We start from the raw sequence: 26,404 nt of genomic DNA, 5'->3' as shown, positions 1-26,404 counted from the left end.
TAAAACACAGAAGCAAAGCGATGAAAACACAGTAATAAAATACTATGACAAAAACACAAACATAAAAACAGCAACAGAGATTGAAAAAACAAAACAAAACAAGGGGCTCATAAAAATGGCTCACCAGAAAGCCAAGTAAGGAAACAAAACGATAAAGTAAACAACACAAATGGAAGGGAGGGAGGGAAAGAGAGAGGGAGAGAGGGAGAGAGAGAGAGAGAGAGAGAGAGAGAGAGAGAGAGAGAGAGAGAGAGAGAGGAAGTATTCCTGCTTGCTGACAGAACAGGTAGCGCTATACGGAAACACAGTCCACACCTGGGAAATTTAGTCCTCAGCTTCTTCCCCAACCAGCTGTTAGGTGTCCACAGCTTCCTGGAAAAATGCTGAGCTTGGCGACTGCATGCCACCATATCTTCTTTAACTCTCTCTCTCTCATTCACACACACACACACACACACACACACACACAGAGTGCATACACACTCATATGACACTTGCTGTGACCATCATATCAGCTACAAAGAGGTGTGACATGTTTCAGACATAATTGGGTGATTCGGCTGGATCACTCCTCACTGAGACAACCTGGGTGGCATGAGGAGAGTTTGCTGCTTTATGAAGCGGGAATGTGAACAGACACATGCCATGCCGTGCCTTCAGGGTGTTCGCCACTATCTATAGATAGACTGGAATATGGTAAATATCATAAATCTTTCTACGCTATTGTACATCCTATCATAACCTCCAAAGGCATATGCTGTGGTTTTCAAGGACTCCTGGCATGAAAGGATGCGCCGCTTTGAATGGTTTTGGCCCCAGGTTGTGCACACACACACAAGCCCATGCAGAGAACAGATAACACATAAACACACATTACACCCACACACACGGGCATGCGTGCGTACACACACACACACACACACACACACACACAAATGCAACCACCCACACTCATCTAAAAAGCACATGCAGACATTTTAACACCACCCACCCATTGTTCCACACACACACACACACACACATCTCCCATCCCCGATACACACATCGCAGTACAAAGAGCGGCAGCAGGTAAAGACCATCTGACCCATCCAGTTAGACTCACTGTGTTACATCCGCCAGGAATGAGGTCAGCATGCTACCTTTGCTTGGGGGGGTGAAGGGGTTGGGGGGGGGTGGACTCTCACCCTGTTAACACTCACTGCGAGTCCATTCATCAAAGAGCCATCCTATTGTATCGTCAACCCTTCAAGCCCGAAGCTGACAGTCAACAGAACACACTGGGCCTGCAGAGGACGGACCTGCACTCCTTTGCCCCATTGATTGATGATAGCGAGTGATTTATGGGTTCCCCAGTTCGGTCTGGTTAAACACAGAAGGCACGTTTCCCTCTGATAAGAAACACCCTGGTGATCTCTACCAGATTAGACAACTTCTACTCCCTTACTGAGCTTCCTGGTGGAAATAAATACTGAATGGATGCCTGTAAAAAAAACAAGTCTCACAGATAAACGCTTTAGCATTGGATTTCTGCATTAAAATCCTTACAGCATCAGGATGGAAACAGCACAAACTTTAACTTGAGAGCTACAGCATATAATGACATTTCGACCGTTTTATCTGTTCTTTTCTTATAGAAAGAAAAGAATGTGTGCTGAAACAATGTTTACATTGTGCAATGTTTACCTCTGATAAGAAAAATGCTCTACTGAAATCACCCACAATCAATGGCTACTACAGCACTCTTTAGTCAAGTTCCCTACTGAAGATACACAGTGGATGGCCTAAAATAACACAGCCCTGCAGGTAAATGTTTAACTATTGGATTGTGGTGTTTTCAAGCCTCACAGCACCAGGTTTAACTTTACTTGAGGTCTACTTTTTCGATAAAATACATGCCTGGAATGCGACAAGTCATGTCTTCTGCTCAGCTGCAAGCAAACAAGTCCAGTGATTCTTTAAAGTAAACAGTGCTAGCTGAAACTGAGGACAGTGCCTCCTGGTGGCCTGGAGTGGCAGCCCCCCTCCCCCCCCGCTGTGCTCCTCCACCACGACATCACACGTCAATGTGACGGAAATCTGCGTGGATGGAAAGCGGATTGCCACTCATAGGCCGCTTTATTCCCCCCATTAAGTCTGGATAATCCCAGATGCTTAGCTCACTGCCATCCCCTCTCCTTTGGCCCCCCGAAATCTTCCCCTGCAAATTAATCAGTCCGTAATCTCCCCCCTCCATCTAAACATTAGATCGAGGCAGAGAGCAGCAACCAGCATCACATTTGGTGCGAGGACAAGGCCCCGGTCCAGATGACGTTTGTTTTTTTCCGACAACGCACACGCGCACGCACATAAATATAAGCACAACATCCCAGCGTGCATATATACATACTGTATAATGCACTACACACCAGCACTGGATAGTCATTTTGGGTAACAGGATCTGTCACGTTATGACATTGGGAGTGCATTAACAATCTCCTGGGTGCATCCATGATGCAATAACGACAACAACACAGGCCTGGCAGAAAGAATGGAGAGAGTGGAATGATGGGAAAAAACATTACTCAAAGGCTATGCAGAGAGAGAGCAGCAACATAAGCCCACTCAGTACATGCCAGTGTGCATCACCTACATTGGTCATCGCGACTAAAATGCAACCTCTAAATAACCTGCAAACTCCTACACGAGGCGAGTCATTGTCATTCACTGCACAGCGGATCAGACAAAAGAGTCACAATTCAGGCAACAGCCACAGCCGCAGGCACGCACACACACACACACACACACACACACACACACACAGACATACACACACAGTCGAGTGTGCGCACATGCACGCACTACACCATGCAGCAGAGAGCAAGTCTGGCAGCTGTTGGACGGTGGCGTATCATCTGCAGCTACCCTCGATGTGAAATGAAACCAAGTCACACCCTTCATCACGCCTACGTCCCACATCCCTCGAACACCACCTGATCAGACAACCCCCCCACCCCCCCCAAAAAGGGGGAAAAAAACTCGAAAAAGTCTCATCAATATTTAGCATGCCAAGATAGAGTGTCACAGGAAAAGGAGAGTGGCAGGAGGAGGATGGCGGAGGGGGAGGGTGGCGACCCACTTGGGTAGCAAGGGAACGAGGTCAAGCGAAACAAGTGTAATAGAAGGAGGGCGGATTACAATCGTGCTGGCTTAAGACAATGAAATGGGCGGATTATAAAATGTCAGAGGAGGAGGAGAGAGGGAGAGAGGGAGGGGAAAACATCCGACAACAACAACAACAACACCGGGGTTGGGCAGTGGGGGCAAGCTGGAGCGCAGGGCGCCAGGGGATTTGAAATATGGACAGTTGTGAATGAGGGCAGTGTGGCATCCTCGCACACACACACACACACACACACCCACACACACACACACACACCAGATGGGCTTCCAGGGATTAAAGCGAGGTTATTTCGTCCTCGCTGAGCCCCACACAGACCAGGCAGATCTAACGCAAGAGCTCCTCTTCAATTCAAAGAGGCCGCTGGATTCCCGGAGTCACAATTTTCAGACTGGCAACTCCAAAAATATAATGCCTCGATAATACTCTGGCAATTCCTGCGCCCGAGCTTATGCCACTCTAGTGTCACCGAGTCAGATTTCTGTTTTGTTGTTGTTTCAGCCTCGCCCCGCCCCCTTGCCGAACACTGTGAAAACACGCGCATTCACTCCACAGCTTCTTGACTGCTGGGACCGGGAAAGCAGGAGACAAAAAAACTATTGTAAGCGCAGCTCTCCAACAAGGGATTATGAGGAATAATATGTGTTCTCTGAGTCCCAGTGTGGTTAAATCTACTGAATAACTGCCATCACAAGTGCCTTTCTCACTGTCATTGGCAGGGCCAGAAACTTGTAAAATTACATGGATATGGATGAAAGAGGGAAAATCATATTACCTGTTGAAAAGGTGCCAGAGAGCCAGCAATCACCACAGCAGCACATGGGGAGAAAGAGACCAAAAAAAAGCACAGGTTAGCATTTTCATTCACACTAGTATACAAGTGGTACTTGAATAGATAAATGTGTGTTCATTTTCATGCAACGCTTGTGTTGTTAGAGCTACAGGGAACGGCTGAATGGTTTAAATGTCGTTCTTCAAATACCTGTGGATATATCATAGGCCCGTACCCATACAGAGGCATACATCAAAAACATGACAGGGGCACGGTTGATTTGTTGATGTGGCGGTAATTAGCATATCATTGATTATTCAGCCTGGGGTTCTTTGGTTCTGTCATTGGTCATGAGAGTGATGGCGCTGCGAAATCATATTGACGCGGATTAATATGAAAAGCACTATCTTGATTAGGCCAGTCGATGGGATATACAACGCATGCACCGACACGCTCTCTCTATCTATTTCACTCTACCTCTCTCACTTTCTCTCCCTCTCTCTTTCTCTCTCTCTCTCTCAGGTGGTTTTCCTCTGTGTTAGCTTCTCTGTTTCTCTGTATATTGCTCCCCCCCCCCCCCCCCCCTGTAATTGCTTTATTATTTTAGGGAGAATTTGATTAATGATTACCTTCCTTTCAGGTCAAGGGAAATTGGCCACATACTCGATTAGCCATAACTCTATACGCTCCATTTTTGTACAATAGAGGCTAGTTAAAACAATTACAAAACCTAATTACAAAACTCATCCTCTCTTTATCTAGTTCAATCTTTCTGTCTCTTTGGTATCTCGCTCTCTCACGCACTATCTCTACCACACACATACGCAAACATAACACACCCTCTCTCCCTTGCTTTGGGCACTGTCTTCATTTGACCCATATTAGTGTTGTTTGTGTTTATGGAATATCCAGTCCAGAAGGGCGTCAAGCAAATACATGGGCCGACCCAGGCTGTTTGGAAAGTCAACACAGGCACGGATCACAAGCAAATAACCATAGAACCGTGGCGGGATGGATTTCAATACATTTCTCTGTTTCTCTGCTCTAAATGCCTCGTCTGATCCATATAGAAAGAGAAATACTTGCATTATGTATGTGTGTGTGTGAGTGTGTGTACTGGTAGTGTACCCATACATACAAAAACACAAGTAGGCGTAATTGCACATAAGCTGACTGAACATTGAGACCATATATCATAAAGAAACATGCACAGACACACAAACACATACTGTACAATGGAAAACAATCGCAAAGCTGTACGCACAGTAGTTGATTTGTACACAAATTTCAAAGGGGATGGTGGGGTCTTATGACTTATGGAGACAAACAATTTGATAGTGAGGAAGACAGCATGGAGGGTAGGGGACCAGCCCTTTTCTTTATATTGTAACAGCACAAAGGTAATTCTCTATTCAAAAGACACGCAAATTAGGGATGTTAGGTATCAGATAATGCCCTTAACCAAGGCATTGTTCTCAGAATTGGAGTTGGTCCCCGGGCGCTGCACTGTGGCTGCCCAGTGCTTGTAAGTAGTAATGATTGGTCAAATACAGAGGACAAATTTCCCCAGGGGGATCAATAAAGTGTAACTTAACATAACTTAATACTCATGGCACTTTTATCTTATCCAAACTTTACATTTATCGTCATCAAACCTCTACTCATGCTTGCTTTGTCATCCTCTCCTGCTTGCTTTGCCTCTGCTGCATCGTCTATTAAAACATCAACCTGAACCTGGTGTGTGTGTGTGTGTGTGTGTGTGTGTGTGTGTGTGTATGTGTGTGTGTGTGTGCATGCGCATATGTTTACATTTGTTTCAGCCTTAGCAGTTATCTGTTTCCTTTATCAGCATAGATTACCACCCAAATCAGTAATCAAATTATGAGCCACTGCACAAAAAGCCTTTGTGCTCCAAGTCCTATGATCCTTAGTCAAATTTTCTTTCGTGAGAACGACACACGAAGAGCTTCCTCCCTTTGACGGTGTCTACCTGCCACTTCAACAACAAAATTCAAACTAGGTTAATCTTTACTTCCTGTTTATTTTGTTGCCTGGCAACATCCCGTTGAGGATGAAATGTAGCCTAATGTATGGCCTAATTTATTTATTTATTTTTCTTCATTAATATAATTTTGGTGTTAAAATGTCAACTAGCTCTCTAATCTCTGTTTAATCTCTGTTTCTCTTCTGCCCCGCTTCAAAAAGTGTAGGCTAAATTATAGAAAATAATCATTATGACTCCTGACGTTTCTCACACCTTTAGTTTTCTTCTTTTTGAAGAAGTCCCGCAGATCTACCTGCCCACCAGCCCATTTATAATAGCCAAAATAATATCCTCAAGGTGTCATAGCCGCCTTGCAGGTTTTGCTGTGCCATCAACCAATAAAAAAACATGCATCTGTATCAATGCAGGTGTGTGTGACCCCCCGCCCTCGGATTTGCTGAAAACTCCATATGTGCTATATTCTCTAAAATGATTAAATATCAATAATAAGTGGCTTACACATTTCTTGATTAAATGATATCTTTGTGCCATGAGGAGGGATGAAAGGGGGATGGCAGTGTTACAAAGGGGATTGTTTTTGACAATTTCTATTTCACAGGGGATGGCATCTCCTCGCATCCCTCCTCAAATCGACTACTGTGTACGCATGCACACCAAGGAACATAAAAGCATGCACAAGCACACACACGCACATACAAACAGACCCACACAACACGCGTACAAACCAACACATATGAACGCTACACAAACAACTAAACTGAGCTTTGTGTTGACTCCGTTTGGCCTGCCTGGCTGTTTTTGGATGTTTGTTTGCGCTGTGTTGGAACGCAGGGCCTGAAGAAGAGCCTGATGAGAGATGAACATGCATGAGCGCCCTCATCCTTTCTACCCCGTTGCTTCCCCCTAGTTAGTGGAAATGTCAGAGCGCTGGTGCCTTTGCGGGAGGAGGGGGGGGGGGGGGGGGGGGGGCTTTCACTTCCGCTTCGCAAGGTCCCTAATAGTTCTGCTTGGGCCACAAGGGTCCCCTAAACTAAACTAAACCCCCTAACTGCTTCTATCTGTGATTGTCCCTCTCAATCTCTCCCTCTCTCCCTCTCTCTCGCTCTCTCTCTGTCTCTCCATCTGAGTCTGATTTGGCTCGAGGTAAACAGAGTGGGATGTGAGCTTTCTGAATCATAGAGGCAGAGATGGACAACCAGCCAAACATTTAGAGTGTAAGAGAGGGAGTAGGAGGTGGAACATACAGGCAATAATGAAGAATGCAGGAAAGGAAACAAATCACAATGCTCTGACATCACTGTCTGGTCCTGCTGTGGTTTGCCTGCACACTGACTGCCGCCCATGTCTCTGTCTCATCGCACAAAACATTCATCAGAGCGATAACATATCTATTTCCTTTTTATTACTTCTTCTAATGAAGAAAGTAATAAAACGGAATATCCAGAATATGCCTGAGTTTCTACATCCCTTAGGTAAAACTATAAACCATTACTGCAGGGCATCATTTTAAGAGGAAAACAGAGGAAATGGGAAGATCCAAGTGCATGCAAGCTTTATGTAGTGACTCAAAAGTGTGTTAATTCCTCAACCCACTTTTTTTTTTTTTTTTTCCTGGAAATGGATATGAGAAGCCTGCATTGCTATGGGGTGCGAGGGTGGGAGGGAGGAGGGGGGGTATACACACAATAAACAAGCTCCTCTTGAATTGGCTTAATCTCATTTGGCTCACTAATGCGGCAGTGGGCGCACCAACACACCAGCCCTGAAAACCGACTCAAAAGACAGAAACTCTGAGCCCCTACAGCACATACAGCAATGGATTATTTGCCTAATTCAACTGAATTAAGTACCTTCACGACTTCTGTTGTTGCATTGACTCACGCCTGTGCCCTCTAGCCTCAGTTTACCTTGACTGAACTACAAAGAGTTATTGATGAAGGGACACACACAAGCTAATTTCATTGACTGAGGCTTTGTGTCTGGTAAAAGGTCTCGTGTAAAAGGCTTCACGCCTGTCACAAGTGTTTTATCATCTCACGGGCTGCAGCGGCCGCAGAAGCGCTTATCATTTTGGGGAATCTTTGATGTCTGCACAATAAAAGATTCAGATGAAAGCCAGTCAGGGAGCGCGGAAGTGATTGACACAAGGGGCTGGGCAGCTTGTGTGGTTTCTCACTGATGCATAAACTGGATTCAGGAAGGCTGTCCAAATACGCCTCCGACAACGTCTAGGGTTTTTTTTTTCAAAGACGGAGCGGGGAGGGTGAAGCTGATAATGGGCCTGTCATCTAAGCTCCGGCAAATTCCAGCTAGCTCTTGGAGTTCTGAAAGATGAGATAAACACGACTCCAAGATGTGACAAATATTGCTACCGAGTACTTCTGACGCTGAAGGATTCTTATCAACAAAGAGGAAGGTGTCTAAGTCGGCTAATGTCTTTCATTAGACAACAATTTTCAACAAAGATACTACATGGTCTGTTAAAATTCAACTACCACAGGTACAGAGCAAACAGGCTACTGTGCACCATTTATAAAGACTCACAAAATCTTCACAGCAAACCTCACTAACTGTCACAAATAGCGACATTATACTCAACAAACAGTCGACAAATTCATATATTGTCGCTGTTGAGTGACAACCTTGTATTTCCAAAATGACAATGTATCTCGAATGACAAAGAAAAACAGCCTTGTTTTTAGCTTGATGACAATGCTTTTTTCAGTTTATCCAGTGGGTTTTGACATAAGCACAAGAGGTCGGAGTATTTTCTCAACCCATAGAGGCATTGATTAGTCCTTCACTTGAAGTGAGGACATGAAAATGGAGATACAGGATTTGCACAAGACAACAGCAATAAGTTTTAAGATCCTTGTATTCAGGCTGCACAGTAGCAACAAATCAACCAAGAAGACAGGCTTGTCCTACATAACTCCTCCTTGTCCTTCCCTGCTGGCCACCCTCACAAACAAAACTCTGTAATTCCACTACAGAAGGAGTGGAAGGATATGGAAAGATGGAGGACAACATGAATGGAAAAAGGATCCAAACAATAATTCAACTCCGCATTGGAGGACACGGAGGAGATTGCTTCACGCTCTGTTTCTCCTGCAAGTGTGTGTGTGTGAACATGTGTTGTGTTTTACATGTGTGAGTCCTTGCTTCCTTCATGTGTGTTTGTGCTTGGATGTGTGCTGCGTACATCTGCGTGTTCGAGAGCAGCAGGCGTGATGCTCGGTCCAGTCCTGCCATGACTCTCCCAGGACGGATACTTTGGCCACATCCGCCAAAAAAACCCAAAATACAGTGACTTTATGTACATCTACTGAATAGATGCACACAGACAACTGCAGGGTAGAGTTAACTCACTAAAAATGACAGCAGTGTTTCTTCATGTGTGTTGGAATTATAAAGGTATTATTTCCTACCATTTTACATTCTGTTGACTGTGGAGACAGCCAAATATTCAACATGGCAAATATCAACAACAAAACAAATCAGATTTGTTGTCACATTGTTTGGAAGGTAATCTTTCCTACTTAGTCCCACTTTTCAGCATGGATCAATCTAATCCCAAAACAGGCACCGATATCACAGTGTAACCACTGACGATAAGATAACAAAAGCAACAGAAAAGATAACAAAAATCACACTTAATCCCAACAAGCCCCATAGCATGCCTCCCCAACACACACAAACACACACACACACACACACACACACACACACACACACACACACACACACACACACACACACACAGGCCTATTAACAACCCCAATAAGCTAATGAATGCTGGCTAAATCATGAGTTACTGAGCACCTTTATAGCAGTGGCCCTAATTGATCCAATAAGGCCATTAAGAGTTTGGGTAAGATGAGAAAATAAAAGCTAAGGCCATTTCACCAGCAGACTGCAGCTATTTACCCAGCCTCCATCAATAACCTGCACTAAGGAGACACAATGGAATTCAGACAAATGCATAGTCAGAGCCGGATATTAGAGCAGAGGCCTTAGCCAGCACCTGAGAGTTTTCACAAAGCGCCAACGAGTGGAGTTTTCAGCAAAGCCAAGCTGAAAACAACAACAAAAGCAAAACCGAATGAAAAATGGGCTTTGACTGCTGAGCCAAAAGTTGGGTTCATTTAAAAAAAAAAAAAAAAAAAAAAAAAAAAAAGGAATCAAAAGTGGAGCAGTTTTTAAGGTTTAAAAGTCTCGCCCTGTTCCATCCCACAGACATCAAAACATGTTGTAAACTTAATGTTGTCATTCCCAACACCCCCACACCCCGCTGCCTCATTACATTTCATAAGAGATAGTTGGGCAGGGTGGGGCTGGCAGGCTTACACAAGCTAAACCATGGAACAAGCAAATCCTCAGCCATTAAAGTTTTAACTTGTTACCATAAAAGCACTATTTTAAATTGATGATAGAAAAACACAAGGCACTGCCTAAAAGTATACAGCCTAGCGCACATAAGTCAGCGTTACCCAAATTCCCTGCGGGGATCATTAAAGTTTCATCCTGTCTAATCTTATCTCCATTTGAATATTCAGGGATTCGCTGAAAGTCAGAGATGTGAAACACAAGGCAATAAGATGGGTGATTCTTGCCCTCTCCATTATCCGCCCCCCATCCACTCAAAGCCCCCTCTTCATCCTCTTGGAAGAGAAACAACCGACAGCTAAGATACCCTGCCACACTCTCTCCTGCTTTACTTCTGCCTCCCATCCTTCTGCGGTCATAAAGCAGCCGCCCACAGACAGGAAGAGAGAGTTATCGATACACGAGTCAATCCATCCACCTCCACCGGCTCCTTCCAAAGGCAGGCAGCCATCCATGTCAGGCCCTGGTCGACGGAGCCTGGGCCCATAAAGTCAATACCATATCCATCAGCTAAATAGACCGCCTGCAATCCAGGGTCAGGATTGTTTATGTGAGGTGCAGTGGAGTCATGTGTGCATGTGTGTGTGTGTGTGTTTGCATGTATGTTTTAGGTGAAGAAGACACATGATGTGCAAATGAGCTCTCCACATGCCAGTGTGAGTCAATAAGCTGCGCACGGACAATAATGATAATGCAATGGAGAGGCATTGCCTTGCACTGCAAAAACTATCTTGTATCCAGACTTATCAAGCTTATTTTAGGATTTTTTTTAAATGAAATTATCTTACTGCACTTGCAGATAATTTTCACTCAACTTATTTCAGGATATTTACTTGGTAAAAGTTAAATTGTTTCACTGTATCAAGATTTTCTTGATTGTTTTCTGATGATTACTTGAAAGAAATCATATTGGCATGTATCAAGTGAAATTTATTGAAACCAGCAAGCTTATCTGCCAGTACAGTGAGATAATTTGACTAAAAATATCATGAGATAAGCTTTATATGTCTGGAAACAAGTTAAAATCATTGGACACTGGACAGCTTGCCATTTTTTGCAGTGTGCAACTTCATGGTTCATCACTTAGGCTCAAAGTTGGTAAAGGCTAAACAGGTAAAGCCTCCCATAGTATGCTAAGACAACTACAAAGGCCGACTCACTTCCATTAACTAAAATGGTTCATTCTGAGCTGCCCAAAGTTAATAGCTGCCCTAGGAGTATCTCGCCAGCTCCCTTTGTGCGTGCCACAGAAGGGTAATCATCCTCATTTCCGTTGATAACCTCAGAGCAGCCCTCTCTCATCATCTCCCACCTCCTTCCTCCTCTCTCTCCTCCATATCCCAGTCAATCTGACACCTCCAGCCCTCCACCGCCACGTTGGCTCCGGCTGACAGGCCAGCTCTCAGGAGAGGAGACCCCGAGGAGGAAATGGCAGCCGTGTGACAGAGTGACTGGCAGAGTGGAAAGCTATATCTATCTTCTGCCAGAAGGGTGCTTTAAAAGCAGGGAGAGAGGGACACTTCCCAGAGACGCAAAAGCAAATCACAGCATTTCCACTCCAGTCTCTGACACATGGGCAGACGGAAAGATAAATAGATGGATAGAGGTCTAGAGTTCTACTAGAAGAAGATTGTTTCATATCCCTCGTATTTGCATATCCCTCCAAGGTGCACGCTCATGGCCCGCTACACACACAGATTTCTCCAGACAGGCTGGAGCGCAAGGTCTCCTGCGGTTCAACGCCCTTGGAGCATTTTGAGGTTTAGTACCTTGCTCAAGGGCAGTTCAGCTGGGATGACGTAATACCAGCCAGGGATCGTACCAGCAACCTTCCAGTTATTGACCTGGCTCTCGACCCCTTAGCCAGCTTGCTGCTGTACATGTGAGCAGCCAAATAAATAGAGACACAGACACAAGCATGTGGATGCGAGCGCATGAACCCCCACACATCAAACCCAGCCTGGCTTCACTGCTGCACCACTGCTCCAGGACTGAATTCAAAACCTTGCTCCTGACCTTCCAGTGCATCCACGGAAATGCCCCCATCGTACCTCAAGGAACTCCGCACCATGGGGGACTGAACCGCCTGACTACCTGAGGGCACATCAGACTCTGGGCTCTTAGAAAAAACAAAAGGCCTAAAAACCTTTACCGAAAAGCATTTTCAGTGAATTAGGAAAATGCCTGCCTTTGTTTATTTGTATTTCATTTTCTCTCCTGTTTCGTTTTATCTGTTTTTAAATCCTTCCTGCAGCCTAAATCTGCTATATTATTATCATTATCGTTACTATTATTATGGTACTGATTATAACCTTTCCTTCATGTTTCTTTTTATTCTCATTCCATTGTCTCCTATTGGTCAGTTGTTATTCCTGTAAAGCCCTTCTTAACTTGTGTTAAGAAAAGTGCTCTATAAATAAAGTTTATTATTATTGATGTTGTTATTTTTATTAATATTATTACTATTATTGTTATTATTAAGGGCCATTCAAGGTAAAGGTATAATAATGCAGTCTCCTTACTAATATTGTGACCAACAGGTTCCCTTCTGCTGTATATGGCCAACCTGTGAACATCAGTCTCCATTACCCCAGGCACTGATCCTAACGCCCCCGTGTACAGTAGGTGACCCCATGTACACACACACACACACACACACACACACACACACACACCTAGACTGCTCCCATCCAGGACATACGTATGCTCCCTCCGTACGCAAACAATCTGCCACCGCACACACACAATTACCCCCAACCACGACATCCATTATGCTATTAATGCTGCTGGTTGAGACGGAAGTCCGCTGGCCTGCTTGGGCTAATGGGCAGAGAGCATCGGCGAGCGGCGCAGACTTGGCACAGCGGGGCAGAGCGCTGCCCCGGGGCCGGATTGAGGCTGGCAGCAGGACTCCCGCTGCTGTCTCTGACTCATCGCTGGGAGTCATATGACCGGCCTCAGCATGCTGGTCTCAGATTCCACAGCGAACAGATGACTCTAGCTTTCCTGACTTCTGTGCAAACACACACACAAAGAGACACACACACACACACACACACACACACACGCACATAGACAGATTATGTCTCATTTTATGCTTGCCAGAAGGCTAAGCATCATCATGTGCTGATATCGCTGAGAGACTGTAGTCTTTTCACTAGGTCCTTGCATATCTGAAATGTCTTCCAGTGCAGTTGCATTGGAAGATTGCTTTTTTCCAGTCACATTTCACAGTACAGTTCAAATTGCTTGTGGAAGTGTTTCACTAGTAGCTAGTAGGAGATTCATTTCAGGTTCCCTGGTTTCCTGATAAAGCAAGTCCTGTCATTTTACAGCATCAGATTGTTTGATTTAGGTTTTGCACATCATTTGTTTAACTTCCTTGCTCTAAATTGGCTTAATCCTTTTTTGAGGATGTAAAGTTACCACAGTAGGCTTTGCTGAGTGTAGATTAGCAGTAAGTGATTAGTTAAGTGATTATGGCTATTATTGCTGATTCAATTGTATTAAATTAAGCTGAGCATGTAACTGGCACACTTGTTATGTCTTAGAAAGGCACTTACACATTACTTTCCCACATAATTCTACATATCTAAGAGAGACAGCCACGCTCTCTGTCTCAGATAGACTGACAGGCCACACACACACACATACACACACACACACACACACACACACACAGAACAATCCCCCTTGGGAATGATAGAGGATAGGGGAAGGAGAGAGGGAGAGCAGTGGAATGGATAGTCACACTCACACATACGAATGGACACAGATACTGATGCAGAGACAGGTATAGGCAGGTATATATGCACACACATGCATGCTCATGCAAATGCACACATGCTCAGTCTCTCTCTGACAGACAGACATGCACACACACACACAGTAGCTGTATTTTTTCTCAGACACACACATATATTACTGTCTATCTCTGCCTATATCTCTGTCTCAGATAGACAGGCACAGACACAGACACAGACACAGACACAGACACAGAAACACACTCCTCCAGTCTGTTGTGTGTCTCAGTTCATTAAAGACATCCTGCCTGGGCACTGAGGTCATGGGGGGGGGGGGCAAGAGGTCAGCCACCACAAAGCTCCTCAGCCCTGTCCCTAGAGGGCAGAGATTAACCAGGTCTGTGCTAAACACACTGACAGCACCATCTATTCCCCCGCTACTCTGCTGCTATTGTAGAAAGTTTGAAAGCTAGAAAGAGACTCTCACTTAGTGGCCCTTATTCATTAAGATATAAACTTTTCAGTGTGGAGGGGCCTGCATGAAATGAATTGATGCTGGAATGAGTTAGTTTATTTTTATTTTGCCTACATTTGAACACAGGAAAGACAGCAGGTATGTTTTGGTTTGGTTTGTAAGTGCGCTCTGCTGCTTTAAGGCTTCCTCCAGTGACTTCATCCTCCCATTCAAATATCGGATCCAGTCACTATCCCTGTCAAAATAAGGTTCTGGTTTGCAGCAGAGGAATCAGGGCAAGGCTATGGGTTTATTTGTGAGGCTTGTTTGAAAAATGTAAAATTGTTTTCCGAGGTCACTGGAAGGAGGAGTGTGTGTTAAGGACAACTTACTGAAGAGTTTGTCTGAAACCTCTGCCACACAATTGGGTTGCAATTGTCCTTCCTGTCTAGTGACATGTTGTGACAGACGCTGTGTTTAGTTCTAATTGACCTTTGACCGTAGTACTTGTGCTGGGCTAAAGGGTTAGCAAGGCTACGACAGGCTAATAGCTGCTTTGTGCAAGCAGCGAGCTGCTGATGTTAAATGGTCTGTCTCTAAAGGGTGACAGGCAGTCCAGTGGACGCCTCAAGGACGCAGACAGCTAAAGCTACGGGGTGGGTCTAACAACCGCCTGACAGAAATGATAATGATTACCTCAGGACAGGTTGCTCTGTGTGGCCTCAGATTTACCCACAGGGAGCAAATTTGTAGCTATATAACAGTAATTTGAACTTCGATGGAGGACACAGCCCATTTATTCCAATGAGAAACCCTGCAAATTAGAATTAGCATTTGTTTGTCTTTCATCCAAGGAGACTGGGCTCTCTACTGAAGTAGATGTGAGGTTTTGCCACCACCCACTTTAACCAATGAGCCATATGTTAGTAGTCAATCTAGGCTAGTTTGGGGCAAAGGGACGCAGACTAAAGCTGGTGGGTGGATAATGTGTGTCAGCTGCAGCCACTCTTAATCGATGGCCAACACTTCTGTGTTATTATAGACGTGACTGGTGTAAAACACCAATTAACGCGGTCTCTGCCACCTCTGCTGTGGTCAGTAGAGTGTGCCTCCAGTTTGTTTACAGAGCTGGTCGGTAAGTAGTTCATCTTCTGGACCAGCACTTTATCATACTGGATGCTGTTTGCTCCGTTGTTCTGTCCCACTCTCTCTGAATCGCTCCCTCATCCTCTTCGTCACTTTCTCTCTCTGTCTCACACATCACTCTCGCTCACTCTCAATGCCCTTCTTTTTTCATCGCTTTCTCTGTCTCTGTAGTCTACTGATAGGTGCCAGATGACTAAGTATCACACTGTTCTGGTAGTGCTGACAAACTGTGCTCCTGTGGCAGATTTAAAGTGCTGAGCAGCCATGTAAAGAGCACGTAAATCAATTTACCTGCAACTAGGAGCTAGGCTTATATCCAAAACAGCAGATATCGTATGAGTTAGCAACAGAAGAACATACCTTGGCAATATAACGCAAGTAGGTCAAATGAAAGGCAAAATTTTCAAGGGAATTGAATACCAATGCAAATGTGCTAATCTACTTCCTTCCTTGGAGGCATATTGTTAAATATTCAGGAAGTAAAGTGATATATTCTAGAAATAAACTAAGGCAAATCATGTGCGGGGTCTTGTTCAATTATACGGAACAGAGTCAAAGACGATAGCAAGGTTAAAGTTCCAACATATGAACAGTGCTCTGAATCAACTGAACTGTACAACCCCTCTGTCAATTAATATGACATAAATTAGATGCGGTAGGTAATCTGCAATTAGAATTGATTATGCTTCAATTCAGTGGGTACTAGTACATGATCTGACACTACCAATGTATTTGCATCCTTTCAGAATAGGTGACTCTCCACAACCAAACTGCATTTAATCGGTTGTTGACATTCACGCTCCCCTGCCTTTTGCTCCTGTCATACACAATCAGCTTCGGATGAGGGAGGGGGAGGTGGGGGGGGGGGGGGGGGAGCAGCTTTTTAAAGCGATGAAAAGGGGACACAAAGGGAGAGAAAGCGGAAGATAACTAAAATGTCAAAGTCTGGGCGTGTTCTCCCGTTTTCATTCTCCGTGAAGAAAAAAAAAAACCCTGCGCATCTTGGGCCACGGCTGAAAACTGTGGTCATCTCTAAAGCTATCTTTTCTATTTTTCCCACTCAGGTTTTTGACAAGCACCATGCATCATCACCCAACAGAAAGAGATAGAGGAAACCAGGAAATAAAGAAACTAGCCAATGATAAGCCACTGCAGACTTTTACAAAACACAGAACAGGGTGTGACCTCAAGGAAATTAAATTGCCAAAAAGCAAGCAGGCTGTTCCAAAACCCTCTACAGTCAAGGCTCCGAGGTTTAGCAAAGTCTTCCCTAACCATCCAACTCCCTCACCACAGAGACTCGGAAATTCAGTATTTTACGGGAACCCCCGGAGCCGAAGACAAAGGAAAAACAATGGCGGTGGGGGATCGGGGGAGTAAAAGCTTCCAGCTCAGCCTCGGCTCAACAGCCCCATCGCGCCAACCTACATCTGGGCCAAATTACGCAACGCGGCCTGCCGACCACATCTGCCTGTATGACTAATCACTGTGACAGGGAAAGCCTCCAACCGAGGCAGCACAATACCTACGCTCGTGCGCAAACAAAGATGCTCAAGCACGTACAGTACACACACAAACACACATTCTCTTCTGATCACCAACACATTCCCTTGAGCAACACTGTACAACGAGTAACAATATCACAATAGCACAAAAACCCAGGGATCCTCTATGGCCTGAATGGTCAGTTTTGAGGCAAAACATCTGTTTATGTTTTGTGTGCAGTGCTCAAATGTTGCTGACACAGCCCGCTAGTGAAAGGGCTTCAAGAGGACAAATCAGCACACCATTAACTAGAGTACTTTGTAATAATACTTGGTCAAATAGTTCCACAACAGTGATATTCTGTGGCTGTTTAAATACTTCTCAGATCCCCTGTGAGAGCCTCCATTCAGACCAGAGGCAAGTCTGAGCTTTCTGCTGGGTGCTCTGTTTCTGCCTAATCATGCCAAGGTTAGTTCAAGCCATTGAAGCTACTCAAACAGGCCTGCGGGGGGAGCATGGGGGACAAGGCACCAACAGCAGTGAGCCAAGCCCAGAACAGTGTTCCTCAGTGGGGCTTTTATCTCACTCTAGCCTGGGGCTCCTCTTGGGAACCGGGCTGGGAGTGGAGGACAGACCCCTCGCTATGTATTGGCACCATCAACACAAAAGTCACTTTCACCATGCTGGCCACGCTACTGGCTACTGTAGGACAAACTTGATAGATGACTATGTATAGGGTACATTGTGAGTGTTTGCGTGTGTATGTGCATGTGCGTGTACATGAGTGCGTGATCACATTCTCTCTGCGTCTGTGCATGTGTGTCAAATTGAACGCAGGCTAATCTTTTCAAGGCCTCCCATGTTGCCATCAAACCATCAAAGCTTTGTTTCAAAGATCAAAATGCACCAAAGGTCAAAAGTGCAAGGGTCAATCACATTTACCGATTGTTCTGTTCCACTGCACCTGTACACACATGGAGCACACAGATAGATGATCCACACTACTGGTAACATTGTCAATAACTGAGCCCAGAGTGACAGTTATCTTATCAGGGGACATGGTGATTACAGTTCAGGTAATGAGGGAGAAGTCTCTCTCATTTGTCATGCTTTGTGGCGGAGCTGCGGCCATGCAAGACTGATAGAGCCGTCTCACCGAGACACAATACCACTGAAGCTGCAGGCCAAAGTTAATTGGGGTAGCAGAGTGATAAAGAGTGGCCAGCATGTGTGTGGCATGTGTGGGTGGAAGTGTGCACTGTGTAAGCACGCAAGCATGTGCAACTGTGTGTGAGGCCCAGCCTGCTCCAACGACAGGTCTGGAAAACAAGTGAGCATTAACTTCAAGTAATAATCCACAACATTTTCCAAAAGAAGAATATAAATTTTGCTACTCTCTATCACTGATCACTATCACTATCGTCTTTCCATGGAAAAATCTTCTGGCGCATAAGTGATGCTTTTTATGTTTCCAGTGGCAGCAACAGCAGTTTGTTTGGAATAAATAGAAGAAGAACTGTGTAGTTAACATGAACAGCTACATAAACTCAAACTTCATCAACAGAAAATCCAAGGAAAAAGACATCACAGCACTGGATACTGTTTGATGTGAGCGGTCTCTGGGAAGTGCAGTGCAAAAACACCACAGCAAAGGCCGCTTCGCACCAAAGATGTCACCAAAATAAAAAGAAAACAAGGATTTCAATACTGTGATACAACAAAATAGCCAGTTGCTTTCAATATGTGATTGTGGTTGCATCAGTGCTTGTAAAATAAACCATACAACTACATCTACATAAACCATAATTCATATGAAAAACAAAAAAAAAAACTACTGAGGATCGAAGATAGTATCGCAAGCTATATTCAACCCGGTGCTGCAGAGCTTCTACATCTGGTTCAGTAGCTCAGAGAATACAGGCTGACATGCTCCTCTACTGCTTTCTCAGAAGCACTAATACATTCACACACACACACTCTCACACACTCGCACAAGCAAACATACACATTCACGCCCTGGAGGAAAACATCCACTTCTTAATTAGGGCCTAGAGTTGGGGTGTATGAGACATGCCTGGAAAGTAAAAAGAAGCAGAATTACACAGATCTAAGAGAGGGAAGGCATAGCAGTAAGACTAGAAACCACAGCTGTTATCACCCACTGCAGAATCAGCCATGCCACCAGGGAGAAGCACTAACAGACTTCTGTGGGGCAACTGTGGGACTATCCTCTCTACGTTCTCCTCAAGAGGTGAATTCCTTCTTACCAGACTGTCACTGTAAACAAATTATTTCTTTTTAAGTGACATACCTGGATAAATATTCTGGAATAGGCTGCCTGGAACAAATGGTTATCAAATCGCACGTTGAAGAACAGTTCAATTAAAGAAGAAAATACAATGGGACTATAGGGAATGCTGAAGAAAAAAATGTTGTGGTGTTACATAATGTAATGAAATCACAAAATTTGGTATTTTTCCTTTCCAGTACGAGGAAGGCGGAGCTAGGCCCAGTTCTCAAAACTCTCTTTTTCCTTTTACACTTTTGACAAAGGATATCAGATGGAGTGCTAATGCTTAACATACAAAAACAGCATCCCCGGGGCAGTGCAGGATCCCCTATCATATAATCACCTTCTCAAATCCCAGATAGACCTGTCAGAGAGAAGCAAGTCCCTATAATAAGATGTCAATCAGCAATCCACTTGGCTTCACTGAGGGAGCAAATAGCGTCTGGAGACCACCGTTGACAAGACCCTGCCGTACGTCACTCAGCAGCATGCCAGCATGTACGAGCATGAGCTAAGCACTGCCACAACACGGGGGATTGAGGTGGAGAACTAAGCGGAAGTGAAAGTGGCAGTGGGGCAAGGGTGTAGACGGAAAGTGTTGTTGCATGTGTGAAACGGCTGTGCAGTGGGTGTATCTTTCATCTGCCTGTTGCAATCAAAACCAGAAATCAGTTTAATCAGCAAGTATAACAAACCGGCAGAAATGTGTCTTGGTCACACTGGTGCAGAGCCATATTGTCAACTCACAGTATACACACTGGTAGACATGGTGCAAGGATATTAGCTCACACTTCACGGTGTAAAGGGACAGTGCAAGACAGCTGTGTGTGCATATCACTCTCTATGTATATACATTCACAATCTATACCTGTGTTTTATAGCATATAGTATAGCTGCAGAGGGAAATGTGACCAAGAGTGGGATGGATATGGAAGGGTTTGTATTTATGTAATTGGCTGATATACTTAGCAGTATAATGATGAGACACTTTTTGGCTCTGGCTCTGATCTTCAAAACAAGTGTATTTTACTTGGGGATACAATTCATGACACAATGGCATTTTCACATTATTATTGTCTTTTATGGTCAAATGCAATAGCAGAAATTGCATGAAGGGGAAACAGCTTGACAGAGCACAAAGGGGGAAAAACTAAACATGTCAGCTTTGGTAAGAGGATATAAACAAACATCTAACTTACTTTAAAATTTATGAGGACCCCAAAAGGGGGAATTTAGCCTGAAGCTAAGATCTGGGAGGTAACCCAAGTGGTGCTGATGATCATTGCTGTGCTAGTCTTCAGTAAAACTCCTATTTAGATCAAGGGCATCAAAATAAGCAGACAGCATTTACATGCAGTCTGTCATGTGAATTCACGGAGCTTGCTCCAGTGCTAGACTCTTTGATGAAAATAAAAGATGAAGTGACTTGGGTTTCTTCGCTAATGTGCATCTCAACTGACATTTGATATTACAGCAACAGAGCCCTTAGGCAAAAATAATTGGACAATTATTGGGCAATCTCCACTCACATGGCTGGATTTCATTTGACCTTTTATTTTAGCCAGAGAGGGTAAACATGGTATCACAATCCTGATCATCAAACTGTGAGCAGGGTTATCAGGTTAACTTTAAACGTAATCAATGATTCACTGTTGCCAAGGGTAGGAGCCCCACAAGGCCACTGAGCCTCTATTTCAGTGCAGTTATCAAGGACGCCGAAAGAGCAAGCGGCCAATTACAACACAGTGGAATGGGACAGTCACTCAGCTAAATGGCCTTCTCTTTGTCCACAGTAGGAAGCACATTCTGGGGTAATGAAATCAAGGTGAAAGGAGACAAAGAAGCCAAAGACAATGTTCTTCTTGAGACGAGGGGAAAATAGGTGTCAAGGTCCACCGACCACCAAGGCCGTAGAGGACGACCCGGCCCGCCAAACAAACACCAAGTAAGGCTCCTCCTTGGGGACGGAATATGGCGTGACTGACAGGGACCGGTGGAGTGGAAAGGCTCAAGAAAGTGAGCTGGATCAACGCCTATAGTCGACCCCATTCAGCTGTGCGCTCTCACATCCTTCATAATCCTGCCAAGAGCTGCCATTGTAAGTGTCCTTTGAATGAGTCTCCGTCAATCCCCAGATTAGCCAAAGTCAGATGTGACTGGAAGCCGCAATGAGGGATGATACGTGTTGCGTGCCGTACCTGCACATGCACAGCGGTATATTTCTCCATTAATCCTACATGCTTGTGAAGTAGGGCTGCACGATATATTGTATTTCTATATATGATATGAATTTCCCTGCTAAACACATCGGACTGCGATATGAAGCGTCAAAAATTTTGTGTGTATCTACATTGTACATCACAGTAGCATTTGTGACACCTTGCTTCAGACGCAATAGTCAGACCATAGTAGCTTTGTCAAGTCGACAACAATTGTAAAAATGTAAACACAGCCCACGTGAAAACGTTAAATGAATGAAAATGGAGAGATGAGGCACACACAACATCCCAGTAAGTCATGGTAACTCTATCTATAAGCAGTCATTTTTGCAGAGAGATGTATTTATAGCTAACATAGCATAGATATTAGACCCTATGGGAACTGTAACATTAGCTGCATAGCATTACATGGGTCTGGGTGTTACATCTGCCTGTTTGTCTCCTAAACAAATAGGAACAACCTGATACTCTACTGCAATCAGGGTAGAGCCCAGTATGGGTGCAGCATGGCACATGAGCAGTGGAATAAATTGTATGTGAGATGTCACTCGGTGCAAGGGCAGAGAAAGAAGGAGTAACGCCTGCACACTTGCTCCATGTTACAAAAGTTTAATAGTGACAACGTTTCGATCCTACTTGGATCTTCGTCAGGTCAAAATGTTTGAAAAATGGAAACCACACCCATATTTATACATCATGCACACCCATGGGCTGACAAGCTCTATGATGGCAGGTGTGGTTAACCATCCAAACCGCCCAGGGTGATAAACATCTAAAAATACTCAAGTGCAAGGGCAACAAAACAAGTTGAGTCTACAGCATATGACAGCGTATGTGTCTTATCATTTTCTGCCACAGCATCCTGTTTCCTGACTGGTTAGCATTTAGGGTGGGCCCCAAGTCAATAGGCAAAAACATTGCTGCTTCTATTCTGTGTAACACAAAAGGCTGGGCTCCAATAGCAGGCAGCGACAGGCTAATTGCTGCTCAGCGGGAGTATAGGAACAAGGGAGGCGGTGATGTCACCATGGGGCCATGGGGGACCCTGTGGGGATGCCCCCCCTCCCCCCTCCCCCCCTCTGCACCAGCCTATATGCTTACACTCCCTTACCCCCCACCCACCACCACCAACACTCCTGCTAATACAATGTCCCCCATCCACTGCATGTGCCCGTGACCTCAACCATGACAAAGACAGATACTGTTCTCTTCTCCAATGAAAAGGCTCCCCGGTCGAGACTGCCTATGAATAGCAGCCACCACCATCCCCCTCTTAGAACACAATCCTTCCCAGAATCCCTTGCTGTAATAACCGGGTTGTCACTCAGCCTATTGGGTGTCAGGGCCGTGCGGAGGCCTCCCCTACAATCCTTGTTATTGAGGTGTATGCCGTGTTAGTCCCCCCAAGCAGACGGTGAAACAATGGCCGTCTTTGTTTCTCATTCCACTTTTCATCAACAGGGGGTCGGGTGCTGGGGCGTGAGCGGGAGGAGGCGCGGGTTCTGTCTCGGAGTTGGACAAAAACAAGCGCAGCCTCTCTTCATTCAAGTCCGTGCCAGCTAGAGATGTCTTTGGAGTGGCACAAAGAACGCGATGCTGTCTTTCATGAAAGACAGAGACGGGCTAGGTTTCTCCCTGACCGCTGAAGTCTTATGTTGACTCACAAATATTGTTTCATCCGCTCATGTTGCCTTCATCGCTCCCTCTCTCGATACTTCTCCATTTATCTCTCGCTCCAAGAGAGATGATTTCTTGTGTTATCACGAGTTGACCTCTGTCTCTGAAGCGTCTTATTCTGTCTTTGTAGCCTTCATTCTTTGCGAGGAACACTGTCAACACTCTTATGCATTTAGACAAACACCGCATACATAATTTGCGCTGTGGATGAAACGATGACGATTGTATACGCACACACAAGCATTGGCGCAATGATTCAACACTGGACACTTTGTTCCTCACACACATACACACCAACCGAAAGGATACTAAATACACACACCCATAAAAAACCCTAATAAGTCCTGTAATTCCATTTGACAGACATGTGCAATTAAATCCACCATGAGATATGCTACTCTTGTTAAGTATAACAAGGTCTAGGAAAAAATACGCCAGAGACAGCCTGCATTAGCAAGAATGAAACCATAAATCACTATTCATCAGACATCCTAATTACACTTGGAAATGTGACGTTACTCATTGTGCTTTTTAGTGCCTAGGCCTCAGATCGAAAGGAAAACTAACAGGGAAAATGTACAGTTGGTCACACACAACGGCAGTGTTTACACAAAGGACACTACAGTACAGTACACTACAGTATCCGTCCTCTGTTTATAGATTCCTATCCACACCACCCATTTTTAGACTGTCATAAACACACATTTTTATTCTTTATTTTTGTCAACAGACTGTACAAAGGTTAGAATTCAAAACTATGTGACACTAATGGGCATACACAGAGATTTGCAGCATCTCTAAACAATCTCACTGTACTCCCCAAGTAACCAGATGGCCCCGTCTGTATTTTTTTTGCGCAACCCCCCTTTCCTTCCCTGTCCCATCCTCGGTGCCAGTCATCCCAACTAGTGGAGCATGCCCTGTGCGCCTCGACAAGCAAATAGGCCACTTCACCAGCCTTGCTGCTGTAATTGGAAAGAAGATGGGCCTGTGCTCTGAGGACATTTCACTTGGGCACGACAGTCAAATCAGATGGCTGACTGATATATCCGATGTATACTCCATAGATAAATTTAGCAGAAGTCTCTTTTCTATATTGTACAGTTGGTATTCCTGGCCTTGCCTCTGGCTCGGGGGAGAGATTACATACCTGAGTGAGGTGCTCTGAATTCACTTGCAGTGCCAGCTGTCAGCTGTGGGGAAAACACGAACTTTGACACTTGGCACGGCTGATCAATTACTGTGATTGCTGTGACGTGGTCTGGTTATGGGACATCAAATCAAAGTATATCCAAAGGTCAACATGCACCTTATATCAAGCAGAGTTTAAAAAGAACTATCAATTTAATCCATCAAAAACAAATTTATTGAGTATGATCATCTAAATGCGTGCATGACCTAGTTACCAGGTACATAGGAAATGGTGCATGTGGTTTGGTATGTGTGTGTGCGTGTGTGTGTGTGTGTGTGCATGTGCGTAGGTTTTTGCATCAACACAGGAGTGAGCAGTGATAACGGTCACTGGTCTTTACTATCTTCAAATGGAGAAAACATAGATAGGGGCATGTGTGAGGAAAAGATTGTGTTCATTGGGTATCGCATGTCTCCATTTCGTGTTAAATATATCATCACAATGTGTAATGCAGCATAAATTATCGTTTGAACTGGAAAGCAGCATAAAAAGAGCACTAATGTGTCTCATTTACATGGCAGACCCATTTATGTAAATTCAGATCTTTGGTTCATGGATCGTAGGTTTCGCCACAAACCACATGTGATAGAGATAACCTGCTATTTCTTTACAGTTGTTAAGACTCAAAGAATCCGATCCTGGGTTATATCAATATAGGTCTTGCACATAAATCTCCTGAACTCGCGTCTCCTTTGAGGATTCCACTATTCCCCAGCCAACAAGCAGGAGGGGGGGATGTGCGAGAATAATCCACACTGCTACACTTGCTCATTAAAGAAATCCAGAAAGTGAAAACACACAGCAGATCGCTTCGGTCATTCATCTTCCTGAATTCTTTAGCTAAGCCTCGGAGAATCATGCGGCAATTTCTGTTGCGTCCACGCCGAAGTATGTTAGCGTTGTAAAAGTTTCCTTGTCCAAACACCCTAATTTATCTGCCAGCGCTGTCTTTATAATTGCCTGCAGGAGCATTGTATCTGACATGTGAGATACTAGAATAGAATAGAATAGAATAGAATAGAATAGAATAGAATAGAATAGAATCTTTATTGCCACATGACCAGGGCTGGTGGAAATTGCATTAGGTGCAGCATGATGGAATGAATGAGCAGATAATATAAATTACATAAATACAAAGATTGCAGACACTGTAATCCAGGTAGTTTCCCATGTAAAATTTAGGTTCTCTTTGTTAGCCACTCACCATGGCTATCTTAGTGCAGTTGACATCCGTCCCTAAAGCTATTAAAAGTATATAAGTTAATGCTCTTAGCAATTCACCCCTAGGCTAGGCTAGGCTAGCTGTGCACCCGCGCCTCAAGCTAAACTAACCATATTAGTATCGGGCCCTTGATGCCAGAGGCACGTTCACTCCTTGTCGGGATCAGAGGTATCAACTCTTTGTATGTATGCTAATGAGGTGTCCGAGGGAGTTCCTATCACAATCCTCTTACAGTCACTCTCGAAAAATCTGGATCACCAAAGTGAGAAATACCATCTGCCAGTGCGCCAAAACGTCCCTTCACGAGATCAGATAGATTCCTGCGTAGACATTTCAGCAGATAAATAACTTCAAACATGACGGGACCCATCGAAATCCCACCCATAGTCACCCCTCCCTCATACATGCATTTACAAAACAGTGCTCCAGGCGAAGGAAATGTAATTTGGCAGCCCAGTGCCAGGGAGAGACAGGAGAATGAGTGAAGGCAAAGGTGGGGCTGTATCTCCTGACTGTTCTAGGACATAACAGGAGCTGTTCGTCATGATCAAAGTGTTCAGAGAGAGATTAGGTAAGCAAGGCAATATGTCTACCAACACGCACACCGTTCCCTCTGCTAACCCCCGCCACCACCTCGCCCCCTCAGAGTAAATAAC

General features: G+C 44.6%; 1 protein-coding gene across 1 annotated transcript in view; it reads right to left on the bottom strand.

The window, feature by feature from the left end:
• Positions 1–3,804: 3,804 nt before the first annotated feature.
• Positions 3,805–26,404, bottom strand: part of LOC139662050 (mannosyl-oligosaccharide 1,2-alpha-mannosidase IC-like) — a 44,971-nt gene continuing 22,371 nt past the window's right edge. The window contains exon 2 of the mRNA XM_071540638.1: positions 3,805–3,932. Within this exon, the coding sequence (XP_071396739.1) occupies positions 3,924–3,932 (9 nt within the window). The 3' untranslated portion in view covers positions 3,805–3,923. The remainder of the gene's footprint in view (positions 3,933–26,404) is intronic.

The sequence above is a fragment of the Centroberyx affinis genome, unplaced genomic scaffold (assembly GCF_046629955.1).
Source record: "Centroberyx affinis isolate AG114_WGS23_722 - 3 ecotype Tasmania unplaced genomic scaffold, CSIRO-AGI_Caff_v1 ptg003702l_1, whole genome shotgun sequence".
In the NCBI taxonomy this organism is placed as follows: Eukaryota; Metazoa; Chordata; class Actinopteri; order Beryciformes; family Berycidae; genus Centroberyx; species Centroberyx affinis.
This window is presented reverse-complemented; position numbering and strand designations above follow the sequence as displayed.